Below are 15,304 nucleotides of genomic sequence, written 5' to 3' on the forward strand. Positions count from 1 at the left end.
CTCCATGCTATAATGGCGTTATATTCCAAACCATCAGCACAAATCATGAATATGGGATTCCTATCAGACTGTTTTTACATTACCAATGGAACAAGACAGGGATGTCCATTTGCTCCACTAGTATTTAACCTAATTTTAGAACCATTAGCCAAAAGGATCAGAGACACAATAGCCATATCAGGAATTAAAACGAATACCGTGGAACATAAACTTGCACATTTCGCAGATGTTATTATCTTAACTCTTTCATATCCAGAACGTTCGCTCCAGGAACTAGCCCAGATTCTATCAGATTATAGTCAAATATCATATCATAAGCTAAAGGTCAATAAAACACAAGCCCTTCCACTAAACAGGTCACAAAATAGCACTAAATCATTACAAGCAAACTATCCCTTTCAGTGGAGGCAAGAAACTATAAGTTATTTAGGCATAGAATTAGGCACTACCATTGCTAAAACTTATGAAAGCAATTTTCCCAAAACTCTTATAGAAATACAAGCACAATTAAAAAAAATGGAAACCACTATATATTTTCTGGTTGGGCCACATAGCTAGGGTAAAAATTATGTCTTTACCTAAATTACTCTATATTTTTAGAACATTACCAATTGATGTACCTAAATATTTTCTCAGACAAGCACAAAGAATCTTGGACACATTCATATGGAGAGGAAAAAAGCCACAAATCAATCGAAACTTGATGCAGCTCCAACAACAAGAGGATGATTTGGAGTCCCTAATATAGAAAACTATTATAAGGCAGCTATAATGGAATAGCCATGTGGAATCTCCCTGTATACTATAAACATTGGCTTAATATAGAGCAAGAACAAACTCACCCAAATACATTACAACAACGAATGTGGACACAACAGCCAATGCAATTAATAAAGAACAAAAATTTATATCACACTACAATAACAGCATTAAAATTAAAAATTTGGAGCCAGATAAAAACAAAAAAACCATATCCATGTTTTCCCAGCATTGAATACTTTGATTAAAACTTCAGAAATAATGATCCCCGACCTCTCCATCAGAAATTGGGAATTATTAGGTTTAACAAATTTATCACAACTACTCGTGAACACTACTTTAAAATCTTATGACGAATTACAAGCTAATTCCAACCTTCCCAAACACGAATTATAAGTATCTCCAGATTCGACACCTATTAGCTCCATTCTTAAAGAAATATACAATGGCACCAAACAGCATTCAAGCAAATATGCTTTAATACAGCAGGGCAAAAGGGGGGCTTGTCCAAGATGTACAGAGCAAGCTCAAATCAAATTGAAAATAAGAAACCGAAACATTCAGAAATGGGAACAAGATCTCAACATATTGACCATATAGAAAACCAAAGAAAACTTTTTTACAGGTGGTACAGAAAGCTTAAATATTAAATAAAATGTTCCCAAATACCTCTGCAAACTGTTGGAGATGTAACAAATCGATTGGAACAATGTTCCACACATGGTGGACATGCCAAGCACTGGCCCCATTTTGGAAGGAGGTCTCACAGCTAATTTCGGAAAGCTACAACTAAATCAATAACACTGACACCATCACTGGCATCACTCAACCATGGACTACAAGAAATAACCCCAGAATTAAGAAAACAAACTTTCCATATTCTCACTGCAGCCAGAATACTTATAGCAAGGATGTGGAAATCAACTGAAAAACCAATTAGGGAAAACTTAATTTCTCTCACAGACTCCAACCTCACTTATGAAAGATATGCAATAACAAATTTGAAACAAAAAAACAGGGAAATGATCACTTATAAAAAATGGCAAAAACGGAAAAACAAACATTTCAACGATTAGGAATTTAAGTATAAAGCAAGACAAAAGATTTGAAGAATAAGAAGCACTAGAGAGAAAATCTTGCAATATGAATATGGAACAAAAAACCCTTTCCCCTCTAAATCCCCCCACTCTGACAATAAATCTTTCCTTTTTCTTTTCTTATCTTTCTTTTAATTATATTTCTTATGAAACCTGAAGAAAACAAATAAAAAACTATAATTTAAAAAAAAAAAAAAAGCATCATGCTTTATTTAAGCTGAGCACCGTTGAAATAAAGAAAAAAGCTTTTATAAAAAAAAAAAAAAAAAAAAAAAAAAAGGATCTCACCTTCAATTTGAATTCCAGTTGAGGCATAACGGAGAGCAATAATTGAGGATCTATAGCAAACAATTCCTGTATGAGATCAAACACATGCTCCGACAAGTCACTCACGGACGATTTACCCAAAACTAAAACCTGGTTAAAAAACTAAAAAAAAAAAAAGTGCAAACGATTACTTTTCAATAACAGTAAATGAAATAATGTTCAATAAATGCCATTTTTAGAACTACTCCATGTTAACTTACTAAAGTATCTGTTGCAGTATGCACTTAATCATGCACATAATTCCTATATATCCCTTAGCTCATCTACAAAAATTCCAGACCCTCAACAAAGCACTTTCACATTTGCCTGTAAAATTTTTAGTGGCTGCACTACAGCATTAACACCTCTTAATCTTGCTTAAAGGACATGTAAAGGCAAAATAATAAAATCCCATTTTTACTTTATTTAATGAAAAAGAAACCTATCTCCAATATACTTTAATTAAAAAATGTGTACCGTTTTTATAAGAAACCTGACTGTGTGCAGTGAAATTCTCCCTTCATTTACTGCTGTGGATAGGAATTGTCAGATGGTCCCTAACTGCTGAGCAGGGAAACAATCATACTTATGAGCAGCAGGGGGAGCCCCCCGCCTTACTTCCCAGCCATGCAGAACTCAAGCAGCTTTGTTTATGACGATCCCTAAGCAGCCCAGACCACACTGAGCATGTGCACAGTCTTAGTATTGCAAAGATGTTTAACAAATTTACAAGATGGTGACCCCCTGTAGCCAACTTTGAAAGCATAAATTATTTGTTTGATTAGGCTTGTGGTGCAGTAAGTTCATGTTTATATTTAGTATACAAATTACAGCATTTCTAGCCTTATTCTATTTTAGACTTTACATGCCCTTTAAGTTGCTTTTCTAAAATAAAGACCTCTATACCATTCGTGAAATGGTCCACTTGTACTTTATAATTAACACACATTTTTGTTTCAACAACAACTAGAAAAGTAGAGCAAAGGAGCAGGGTTGTGTGCTGTGCTGTTGTGTGCTGTGCTTTTGGGGGTGGGGTAACATACAATGGGTTTTATAAAAGAAAATGCAGGGCTTTTTATTTGGCAATGTTTTACTTTTTACCGAATTTTTAAGAAAGCCTAAAGAAGACCTCCGTTCATAATTGTGAGAAATGTATTGCCACTTGTATTCTTGGCCCATATTATGCCCCTTTACATTCAGACAATTCTGATTTCTCTGTTGTTCAACCTCATTTCACTACCATCTCACAGCACAGTCCTGGTTTAGGTTATATTTATGGGATTTCTCAAATCTACTTATGCACAACTGTCCTTTATAAGAAATAATGCACCGAATAGTAAAGGGATATAATACTCCCATGTTTGACATGTTCAGTTGGGCTTATATAGGTATAAACACTGTCTGAGCTGATAGAACAGATTAAATGGAATCCACGATAGCCAATCTCTGTGCTTTCTGAAACCAGTACAGATTAAATGGAATCCATGAAAGCCAATCTCTGTGCTTTCTGAAACCAGTACCCCAACCTTGAGTCCTGCAGCGGGTTGGGTAACCGCAAAAAAAAGCTGTGAACCCTGCGGAATGAGGGTAGGATTTTCAGGGGCGGGTATAGATGCAGGTCTGTGGGTCTCATCTAAATTTCTTATCTTGTGTTATATTGTCTATATTTTACTCCTTTTCCGCCCACTTTTGAAGATGTCACTTCCAGGTTGCAGCAACATCACTTCCTGTTTGATTGTGGTCGGCAGTTGCAGATAAGTCAGTTGCGGGTCCGGGTAGCGGATCAAAGTGGTTAAATAAGCGGGTTGTGGTTCGGGTCGCGGGCTCAGATCTTAGAAATTGGTTCAGCGCAGGACTTTACCCCAACCCCTTTAGGTTGACGTAGTGATCCATCCCTTTCTCCATTATGAAGTGATGGATTCTGGGATTGTGTATCCTTCTACTTTCCACAGGACGTGTGCAGCAGCCACTATGGGACTTTCAGACCCAGAATCCATCACTTTACAATGGGACAGGGGTTGCATTATACTTTCAGCCTAAGCAAGGATGCTGGGAAATGGTTCATCAATGAATCATGGTTTCCTTTCAATCTGTAGTTATGCTTGTTTAAAAAAACATTTAATTTTAGAAGTTCAGATAGTGTTTATACACTTCTTTATACGTATGGCCAACTGAACATAGTCATGTTTAAAAGGGAGTTTTATATTCCTTGTAAAGAGGAGTCTAACCAATGTTTTACTAAGATGAAAATTAAGTACTAAAAATGTATAACTACTTATTTATCATTTATGGAGAGGCCAAATTTACTGCCAGCTACAGATAAACTAGTCTATAACCTACAAGTACCCCTGACTATTTTCCAGGAATGGATAAGCTGGTCATATAAAGAAAGGTCCAATCATTTGGCTAGGTCACCAAACAAGCAATGGTGGTGAATATGGATGATACAACAGTGTTGTGATTTGGTCAAGACAATCTGTCCCTCTTCATACAGGAGTCTAAATCAACTTTTCGAAAAACCGTTTGTTCTAATACAACGAGGCAAAACGAGTACTAACCAATGAAATCATTGACATTACTGCACTTAAAAAACCGACTTCAACTCTTGTAGATAGAGCAGAAACAATTTTCACAAGAAAACGTACAGACAAGGAATGGGCTGGGCACAATGTAATTGACACTTGCTTCATTTAGTGTCTTGGTAAAAGAGAGGCAATCAAACCACTAAAAGAAACAATATACTTGGACTGTGTTAATATTCAGTTAATTGAAAAATGAAAGCTCTAACCCTTTGCTGGTCAGCTTTTTAATGAAAAGGGCTTATTAATTATACAAGGTTGCAGTCCAATGCTTAAAAATATATTAAAAATGATACAAATATGTCCAAAGACCCCTTGGGTAAGTTGAAATCCATATAATTATCTATAAGGGGAACCCAGTTCATCTTTTCTAAATAATCACAGTTAATAACTATACAATTCTCCAATTCAACAACATACAGGTATGGGATCTGTTATCGGGTAACCGTTATGCAGAAAGCTCCGAATTAAGGAAAGGCTGTCTCCTATAGACTATTATAATCAAATAATCCAAATTTTAAAAAATTATTTATTTTTTCTCAATAATAATAAATAATAATAAAACAGTAGCTTGTACTTGATCCAAACTAAGATATAATTAATCCTTATTGGAGGCAGAACCAGCCTATTGGGTTTATTTAAAGGGGACCTGTCACCCTAAGAAATAATTCCAAATTCTTTACTGTCATGTTAGTTGCGCAAAATAAAATTTATTTACACTATATTTATCATTTAAATTTTGTTTCCTTCAGTCTTGGAAGTATACAATCACAGCAAGCAGGCAGCAGCAGCCATGTTGTGGACACTGTTATTAAGACAAACTGTGTATCGCCTCAAAATCTTGTTTATGCACCAAATGCCTGTGCACAGTGCCCTACACAATTATAGAGCCTGAGGAGGGAGGGGTAATGTGAGGAGGGCAGTGACATATAGGAATTGCCGAATGGAAAGTGAAAGTAAAGGTGGCCACACACGGAGAGATCCGCTCGTTTGGCGATGTCGTCAAACGAGCGGATTGCTCCCCGATATGCCCACCGATATGCCCACCTTGATCCTACGGTGGCTTTACAGGCAGTCTGATCGCGGGACCACATCAACAAACAGATGCGGCCGAGATCCGACGGGATTTTTAGTCCCATCTGATCGAGATCTGGCCACTTTTGGACAGATCTCGATCGAGGAAGCCCGTCAGGGGGCCCCATACACGGGCCAATAAGCTGCCAGCACGGTCTGTCGGCAGCTTTTATCAGCCCGTGTATGGCCACCTTAATGGACTGCCCCACCTCTATGCCTCATTTTTGATTGACAGTTTAGATATTTAAACACCTTTATAAGGTGTGGGTGTTTTCATGAAAAAAAGAATTTGTGTTCCATGTTTAATTTGGAAAGGACTTTAATCATTATACAGTTTTTTAAGCGTAGGTGACAGGTCTGCTTAAATGTTTACATGATTTTCTGGTAAACTCAAGATACGAAGATCCAAATTATGGAAAGATCCATTATCCAGAAAACCCCAGTCCCGAGCATTCTGGATATCAGGTCCCATACCTGTATTAGTTTATTCTTTATTGAAATGTTGAGAGATGTTATGCAGATACTTACATTTGCAATGCATGGCTCAATTGTTTGAGCTGTCCTTTTCAAGAGAACCTTTGCAAGATCAAATGCTTGTTTATTTAGGTTCTGAAAGACAAATGTTTGTAAAAACAAATTAAAACCTTTAAAATCCATAGGAAATTATATTACAAAATGTATCTTCGCTGTGCAGTAATCAAAGAAGTTACTGCAGATCTGAATTACATCAAAAGGGAGGAATATAAAAGAGTTAAATAATTTTGAAGGGTGACAGGTCCCCTTTGAAGGCAACATGTGTTATTACACGGCATATAAACCATTACATGTGTATTTGAATATGACAAAATACAGAGGCAAGAACATGGAACAAAACAAAAAAATAAATAAAGACAATTTAACACATTAACTTAGATCAAACTCTACTGACCTTATGTGCTGGGATCAAATTAATGAGAATAGAATCAAGCTGTTCTTGCGTTACACCATCCCCCTCCATTGTAATGGAGCTCATTAAATCCAGCATGTGCATCTGAACCTTCTGATTGTGGCTGTTGCTAAATAAAAAGAGAGGGATTTAGATTGAGAAAGTAAACACAAGATCAGATGTTCTATAAATTTCAAAATACAAAACGAGTACATTGTCACCAATAAGGCGCAGGGGAAGCTAGAATTGTGGCCTTCCAAGTGTAATCATTCATTTTTACCAAAAAAAGCACAAATCATATTAATCCAGTGCTTGTAAATTAATTTTAAGATACACTACAGTTTAGGAAAGTGCATGGCTGCTAAGCTTTACCGATAATGTAATAAAACGAGATAGTTCACCCCAATAGTCACAATTTTCAGAGTTTTCACTTCTAATTAGCTGCCAGCTTACCCGTTAGCTACTTTTTAAAAACCTTCTGCTCAACATTAGTATATTTCATTGTGTTTATTTGAAATAATTTTTAAAGTTTCAACATTCACCAGAAAAAGCTCTAAAAACAACTTTAATAGAGCTGGTACAGCAGAATTCTGCACAAATTCAATTCTCAAAAGAGCAAACAGATTGTTTTATATTCAATTTTGAAATCTGACATAGGGCTAGACCAGAGGTCAGCAACCTTTACTATCAAAAGAGCCATTTTGCCCCCTCTTCCACTAAAGAAAAATAGTCTGGAGCCGCAAAACATAATACAGCTTATAAACTTTTAAAAGTTTCAAACTTTTTTAATTGTAACTTTTACAACAACAGAATATAACAAACAGAAGTGCAGTGTGTATGTGTAGGCCTACTTCGAAATAAATTAAACACTGAATAGCCCTATTAAATGCTAGTGTTCTCGTCTGTTTAATGTGACTTCTGTTTCTGAAGCTCCATCCTGACCTTCCCTCTCTTGTCTTGAGTGTGTGACCGCGGTAAGGAACATGATGAATCATCTTGCTGCGGCTTGGTCTTGCCTGTCACTCCTGGGATGTCTATACAGCCCTCCCACCTGCTAGCGGCTTCCTGAGTGTGCGACCGCAGTATGCTAACCGTTAGCTTATTGTACCGCACACTCAAGAAGCCACCAGCAGGCAGTGTCGGACTGGCCCGGCGGGACACCGGGAAGATACCCAGTGGGCCCTGACCCTAGTGGGACCCCCTCTCCCAAACAGTTAAAAAAAAAAAAAAAAGAATTATTTTTCGCGCCGTTTGCGCATGCACGTCTAGTGATCTTTGCGCATGTGCGATGCGCCGCCTGGGCAAGTATGCCGAGCAGTGCTTCGCCTAACAGTAGGTAGCGGGGCCCTGCACAGTAGTCCCAGTGGGCCCCGGGCCCTCCAGTCCGCCCCTGCCAGCAGGTGTGAGGACTGTATAGACTAAGTGACAGACAAAGCCGCAAGACCGAGCCACAGCAAGCAATATAAAGAGCCGCATGAGGCTCCGGAGCCGCGGGTTGCCTACCCCTGGGCTAGACATATCATTTTCCCAGCTGCCCCAGTCATGTGACTTGTGCCTGCACTTTAGGATGGAACTACTTTCTGGCAGGCTGTTATTTCTCTGTCTCAGTGGGACTTTGCTTACACTATTGAGTGTTGTTCTTAGATCTACCAGGCAGCGGTTATCTTGTGTTAGGAAGCTGCTATCTGGTTACCTTCCCATTGTTCTTTTCTTAGGCTGCCCCCGCCCCGAGGGGTGATATCACTCCAACTTGCAGTACAGCAGTAAAGAGTGACTGAAGTTTATCAGAGCACAAGTCACATGACAGGGGGCAGCTGGGAAACTGACAATATGTCTAGCCCAATGTCACATTTCAAAACTGAATATAAAAAAAAAAATCTGGAGCAGCACTATTAACCGAATGGGGGTCACTGACCCCATCTAAAAACAAATGCTTGGTAAAGTTACACATTTATAGTTAGTGCTACTTTTTATTACTCACCTTTCTATTCAGGTTCTCTCCTATTCATATTACAGTCTCTTATTCAAATCAATTCATGGTTACTAGGGTAATTTGTACCGCAGCAACCAGATTGCTTAAATTGCAAACTCGCTCGCTGAATGAAAAACTAAAATCATAAAACCACAAATAAAAACCAACTGCAAATTGTCTCAGAATATCACTCTCTACATCATACTAAAAAGGTTCATTTAAAGCTGAACAACCCCTTTAAAAAAAGATTTTCAGCCTCATTGAAAAAGAAAAGAATTTAGTTTTTTCCGTTTGCGTGGTGTATTTTTTGCAAAAAAACACAACTGTGACTATTCTGTCCCATTTTTCTTAAATAAGCTTGTGATTAAAGGGAAAACAACGCGAGGGGTGGGGAATGCCTGGAAATAAGGTACAATGACATCATGGTGCTCCGTTAGTTATTTCCCTGGCCAGGAAAATACATTTGTCCATGTAAGCAGTACAAATGGCAATCATTTTAACATTTTAGCCTCAAACCCTAATTCAATCACCATAACAGATATACATTCATATTTTTCAGGTACACGTTACAGCATAGGAATTAGAGCTGTATAATAGAAGCAATATATTTTAAGTACAATGAAAAACTTACTTGATAACAGAGAAAAGAGTTTTAAAAAGTTGAATAAATATTTCATTGCAGTCTTCCAACTCAAAGCAAATATTGTACGATTTAACCCAGGCTAAGTTCTAAATGGAAAGAAAAAACCGTCACAAACATACAGTATAATAACCAACAATATTAATACTGAATTCCAATTGGAACTAAAAAAATATCATGATAGGAAAAGTTCCTAAAAAAAAGTTTTCCTGCAGCAAGGAGCTGATGCTGGTTGGCATATGATGACACATGGGGCTAAAAGGGGTGATGTTTAAGTGTAACACAAAGTTTAACGGATGCCACAGCATGTTATATATAGTTGAACCCCTGAGTGGGACAGTGGCTAGATGTAGTGTTTCTGTCACTCGGTAGTACTTCATCCACTTTTAAAGGAGAAGGAAAGCCACCGAAGCAGTTTATTGCCAATAGAATAACCACAATAGGGAAAGCTAGAACACTATTTATTCTGCAGAATGCTTTACCATACCTGAGTAAACAGCTCTAGAAGCTCTCTCTGTTTGTTTAGGATAGCAGCTTCCATATTAGCTTGGTGTGACTTCACTTCCTGCGTCTCTCCCTGCTTACTCATAGCTCTGGGCTCAGATTACAACAAGGAGGGGAGGAGGGAGGGGGGAAAAGGGAGAGGGAAGCAAACTGAGCATGCTCAAGCCCTAGTCCTGGAGGTTTATACTGAAAACAGGAAGTCTGATACAGAAGCCCATGTGGACACAATAGAAGGAAAGAAATGCAGTGTTTCTTTTGACAGAGGACTCAGAGCAGCATTACTTTAGGGCGTTTACTGGTGTATTTATATAGACCTTTCTGATAAAGCTTACTTAATTTTAACCTTTTCTCCTCCTTTAAGGACAAAACTCACAAACCGCTGCGGAGCGCTGATCAAGGACAAATCCGGAGTTTGACACTGTTAACATCAATCTTCGGCTTTATTCATACGCATGTGAGAATGACATTGGAGGGTGTACAAATCTTCCTTTAAGGGTCTAATTTAGAAAAAATGCAGAACTTACCTCTAGCAGGTAAAAATATCTGTTGAACTGCGGGCTCTTTGTATCTTCCAGACCTTTTAGTTGTCTTGTTATGAATAAGAAAATCTCCTGTTAAGGCAAGAAAACAATTTTAAGATTTGTTCCTTGCTAGAAACAAATGGCAAACGCAAAGTTCATCAAAGGAACATCCAAGGAGAAGGAAAGATCAAGATAGTTCTTTAAAACAAATTCCCCTGCCTAGTCTGGTCATTGGACCCCAATTAACAGTCCAAATGACTAATTAGAAAGTAAATGATCTTGGGCGCATACATGGACCAATAGGCTGTTGTCAAATAATAGTTGCTTGATTATGGACATGCTTATATACATGTGGATCATGATGCTCATTATGGAAAGATATTTTGCTTGTCGACTATACCTTTAATTTATCATGAGAGGTGTAGGGTGCTTCTGGGGCATATATCCTGAAAATATCAGCCAAGCAACAGGCAACAAGTAGACGAACATCTTTGTTTGGATTCCTGAGGAAGAATTCAGATGAAAGATGCAAGGCTAGAGGGAGATATTGCTGTTTCTCTTCTTCGGAATCTTGGTCCATATCCATATACGTTTTAACCACCATCTGTAAAACAATTTTATTTATTAAATTATTAATACTTTGTAGAATGGTTTTAATCATGTACAAACAACAGATATCAGCCTGAGAAATGCAATTTTAAACTAGACGTAATTACAAGCATATACAAATGCGACTTGACTGCTCCCACAATTCCTATGTTTTTGCCCACAATGAATAATCAGATATGGCCACAGTAAAAAAGCTTCACATTTGGAAGAAAGATGGCACATTGAGACTTGACACCACCATTTGTCCGAATCCAAGCCCCTGTTCAAACTAAATCCTCAAAGTTATAGTGACACCTCTAGTTTTTTGCTTATATCTCTACTTTGATGGAAATAATACCTATTAGTCAAAAAATGACTGATGTAAACCGACAAATTAGTAAATCATATTGTTTTTCATATGGAGAAGGATACTACTTCCTGTAGGGGGCGAGTACTACTGCTTTCAGCCTTCCATCTCACACCCACTCCTGCAAAAAATAAAAACCTCCTCTTTATGAAAATCTCCTCTCACCCACTGCTCAGACTTGACTTTTCCTGCACTAATGATCTACTCCAGCTCTGGGGGTTAAAAGGTTAATCTTGCAAGCAGACCTGGCACAGGGAAGGCAGGCAGGCAAGGGCCACATAAAATTAAGTAAGCCAAAATAAGTTAAAACCACTATTTAAAAAAGGAGCAGCACAGAGTGGTGCAGTTTTGCAGTGCGGAGGAGCAGGGGATTGTTATTGTTTAGTCACATACCTGAACATGAAAGAAAGCAGCAGCACTGTGATAAGGAGGCTGTAAACCCTGACTCTGTGTGTAGTATTATAGTCACATATAGAAGTCATTATAAAATAAACAATTTCTACATTTTGTTTGTGAACAAACTTATGTCAATCATATAAAAATACCTTAAAAATAAGAGTGCTAAGATACACACCCCATGCGTAGTAATCAATGCCTAGGGCTTACTTTCTATTGTTGTACGAGAGACAAACCAAGAAATATTAATTCAAAAAGCTAGTTAAATACAATATGAATAACAGGTAAGAAAAAAAAAACAGTACCACCAAATAATGAAATTGTTTTAAAGTAATTAACATATGATGTCCTGTAACCCTGCACAGGTAAAACTAGTGTGTTTTAATATTAACTATAGAAGCATTTCTAAAGCAAACACACCTGTTTTACCAATGCGGTTAACAGTATATTTTACTTGAAAACATTTTTTGGATGTTACTGTTCCTTTAAGCAATTACCTATTTAACTGTAAAAGCAGAGGGAGTGTGGATGAGAGGGAGGGTTTCTTATTCGATTTTTTCTCTCTCTCGGCAGAGTTTTAGATTCAGCAGCTCAGCTCTCGGTTTAATTTCCCTCCTCTATCAGCTTTTGTGAAAGTTCATCCATCACACTAATTTCAACTCTGCAAAAATTGGTTTAGAACCAGTGTTGCGCCTCATTTTAATAGCCTTTTCCTACTGCAGGAAATAAAATCCCATAATTAGGAATTAGAGGCATGTTCAGACTCACGCTAAAAAGCAGGGAACGCAGTTTATTAGGAATCCCTGAAAAGTGTACTGTTTAGAAGCTGAATTCTGTGTTTTTCACTCAGATCCCCATTACATGTAGGGGCCACGTTCAGTGGTCTACACATGTATGGGATCCGAAAGCTCCAAATTTTAGGAAGGCAGTCTACTATAGACTCCATTTTAATCAAATCATTCAGACTTTTAAAAATGATTTTCTTTTTCTCAGTAATGATAAAACAGCAACTTATTCATCCTTATTAGAAGTAAATGAATCCTATTGGGTTTAGTTAATGTTTAATTTAATTTTAAGTATTGAAATCCAAATTATGAAAAGATCCAGAAAACCCCAAAACCTCCCAACCAATACAGTTACATATATAAAACAACATATACACATACCTAAACTAAACTGTAGGTAGTACTAAAGATCACAATACCCTATTATAACTGTCAGAATAGTCACCAAGCCTCTCTTCAATGCATTAATAGAAACTGAAGGCAAAGCATTCACCAAACTCACTGCCCTCACCACAAAGAACCAGTTTCACTACTTCAAATGCAGTTCATCAGTGTGATGGGGTGGCCTCTTGTTCTTTTCTATGTGAAAAAGGTCCACCCCCAGATTTCTCGAACGTCCTCAAATGTACTTGAGTGAGTAATCATGTCCGCTTGAAGATGCCTTCTCTCCTGACAAAGCAACCCCAACCTTGACAGTGTTTCTTCATAGTTCAATTGTTCCATTCTTCTTACCAGTTTAGTTGCACATCTCTCTGCATTATTTCTAGCTCATTAAAATCCTTTCTAAGGATTGTGGCCCAAATTGTACTGCATACTCAAGGCAAGACCTTACAAGTGATCTATAAAGAGGCAAAATTATATTTTCATCCCTCTAGTTAATGCCCTTTTTAAAAGCAAGACAGAACTTTACATGCTTTAGTAGCCACAGAATGACACTGCCTAGAGTAAATGCAGGAAGCCCCCAAACACACAACCATTAAGTATATACCTCGCATTTACCTTGTTTCTACCATTGCATAGCCTTGAATTCATCACCACTGAATCTTATTTACTTGCAGTTTTGCACAATTTAATATCATCAATAGAGACAGTATTTACAATGTCCAACTTAAGGTCATTAATAAAATTATTAAAATGCAAAGGACCAAGGACAAAGCACCCCGTGGTACCTCACCAACAACACTGTGTAAGGAGCGCCCGATGTTGCTCCCATCTCCGGCGGCACCACATCCAAGATGGCGGCGCCCATGAACCACGTGGGCCGACGCCGGCGTCACACGCCCGGCACGAAATTCAAAATAAAAGGACCCAAGGACACCGGTTCGATGGCCGATTGTAGGTTTTGTTTTGAACATTCCTGGGTGATAAATCCGGTTATATTGATTCCTGGACTTTTGACCCTGCCTAAACCTCGACTTTGATATTGTTCTGCCTGGACTTTGATTATGATTTTGCCTGATCCTATTTGTACCACAACTTGGACTTTGACCCCTAGAGCTTCCTTGGTCCTGACTACTCCCGCTAGGAGCCGATAGGCCGCCTGACACACTGGTCTAATTAAAAAATGTTCCACCACTCTCTCCAATCTATCCTTTAGCCAGTTCTCTATCCAAGTACAAATTTTACATTCCAGGCCAATATTTGTTAGATTAATCAGTAACCTACTGTGTGGTACTGTATCAAATGCTTAGGCAAGACTTAAGAAGATCTCATGCACTACAGAATCCAGTGGCAAGATCGATTGTACATAAAACCATGATGTCACAAACTCTTTAGTATTGCCTTTTGCAATGTATTTAAGCATCGTATCCCTAAAAACCCCTCCAAAAGCTTTTCTACCACTGATGGCAAATAAATAAGCCTATAGTTTTTAGGCAGAGCACCCATAAGCTGCTGAGCCAGAGCAGCAGATACATTTAATCATCTAGGCCAGCAGGGAATAAGCGCTTATCCCTGATTCTACACTAATTGCCTTCCATAAGTAAGTGTTTTTATAAATACATGTGTCACAAATATACATCACACAGCAAATAAGCATCCATCCCCAAATGTGTCTCAAATGTACACTCCCAATAAGGCTGAATCCTCTCATCCACTATTTGTGTTCCTCATAGAGCAGTATCTCTAGTCTGGAATCCCTGTATTTACCTAATTTACTATACAAACAGAACCGGTTTAGCAGAAGAAAGTGAGGATTCCAAATAGTAACAAGTGCCAAAGAACTGGCTATTTGACTTAAAGCTTAGACAAGGACAAACCAAGAACCAGAGCAGACATTTAGGGGGTTATTTATCAAAGGTCGAGTTGTTTTTTCCACAAAAAAAATCAGAGTTTTCAACATGATTTTTGGCAAAAATCAATTTTTCTTGTTAAAAAAAAAAAAAGAAAAAAAAAGAAAAATTAGAGGATTTAAAAGACAAACTTCTTAAACCTGTCAAGGTCATGTAGAAGTCAATGGCAGAGATCCCTTGAACCATTTGAAGATGTTAATAGCCTTCAGAATGTTTTTTTCGGTGGGTTTTGCTCAAAAAAAAAAAACCAAGTCTAAAAAAAGCTCAGAAAGCTCGAAGATTCAACTGTTAAAAAATAAATAACCCCCTTAAAATATTACATTTGTATGACTTTATGGTGGTTAGGAATTAACGCATTTGGAAAATTGTTTTTAACATAAAATCACATCACATCTTTCAGTATAAAAAGAACCAGTTCAAGTCCAAAACATAATATATGAACTTAAATGTTCGCATGCCCCTGAGAATTAATCAAGGGTGCTGAGCTAAATAAGGAATAA

The 15,304-nt window shown here is 37.7% G+C and overlaps 1 protein-coding gene across 4 annotated transcripts in view; it reads right to left on the minus strand.

Annotated features, from left to right (window-relative positions):
- pds5a.L (PDS5 cohesin associated factor A L homeolog) overlaps nucleotides 1–15,304 on the minus strand; it is a 73,173-nt gene that overhangs the window by 42,072 nt on the left and 15,797 nt on the right. For all 4 annotated transcript variants that reach the window (XM_041588501.1, XM_041588497.1, XM_041588493.1 and 1 more), the window contains exons 3-8: nucleotides 10,778–10,981; nucleotides 10,381–10,467; nucleotides 9,344–9,441; nucleotides 6,744–6,870; nucleotides 6,344–6,424; nucleotides 2,145–2,285 (exon numbers count right to left, since the gene is read on the minus strand). In XM_041588501.1, coding sequence (XP_041444435.1) covers nucleotides 2,145–2,285; nucleotides 6,344–6,424; nucleotides 6,744–6,870; nucleotides 9,344–9,441; nucleotides 10,381–10,467; nucleotides 10,778–10,981 — 738 coding nt within the window. The remainder of the gene's footprint in view (nucleotides 1–2,144; nucleotides 2,286–6,343; nucleotides 6,425–6,743; nucleotides 6,871–9,343; nucleotides 9,442–10,380; nucleotides 10,468–10,777; nucleotides 10,982–15,304) is intronic.

Source organism: Xenopus laevis, chromosome 1L (assembly GCF_017654675.1).
Source record: "Xenopus laevis strain J_2021 chromosome 1L, Xenopus_laevis_v10.1, whole genome shotgun sequence".
NCBI lineage: Eukaryota > Metazoa > Chordata > Amphibia > Anura > Pipidae > Xenopus > Xenopus laevis.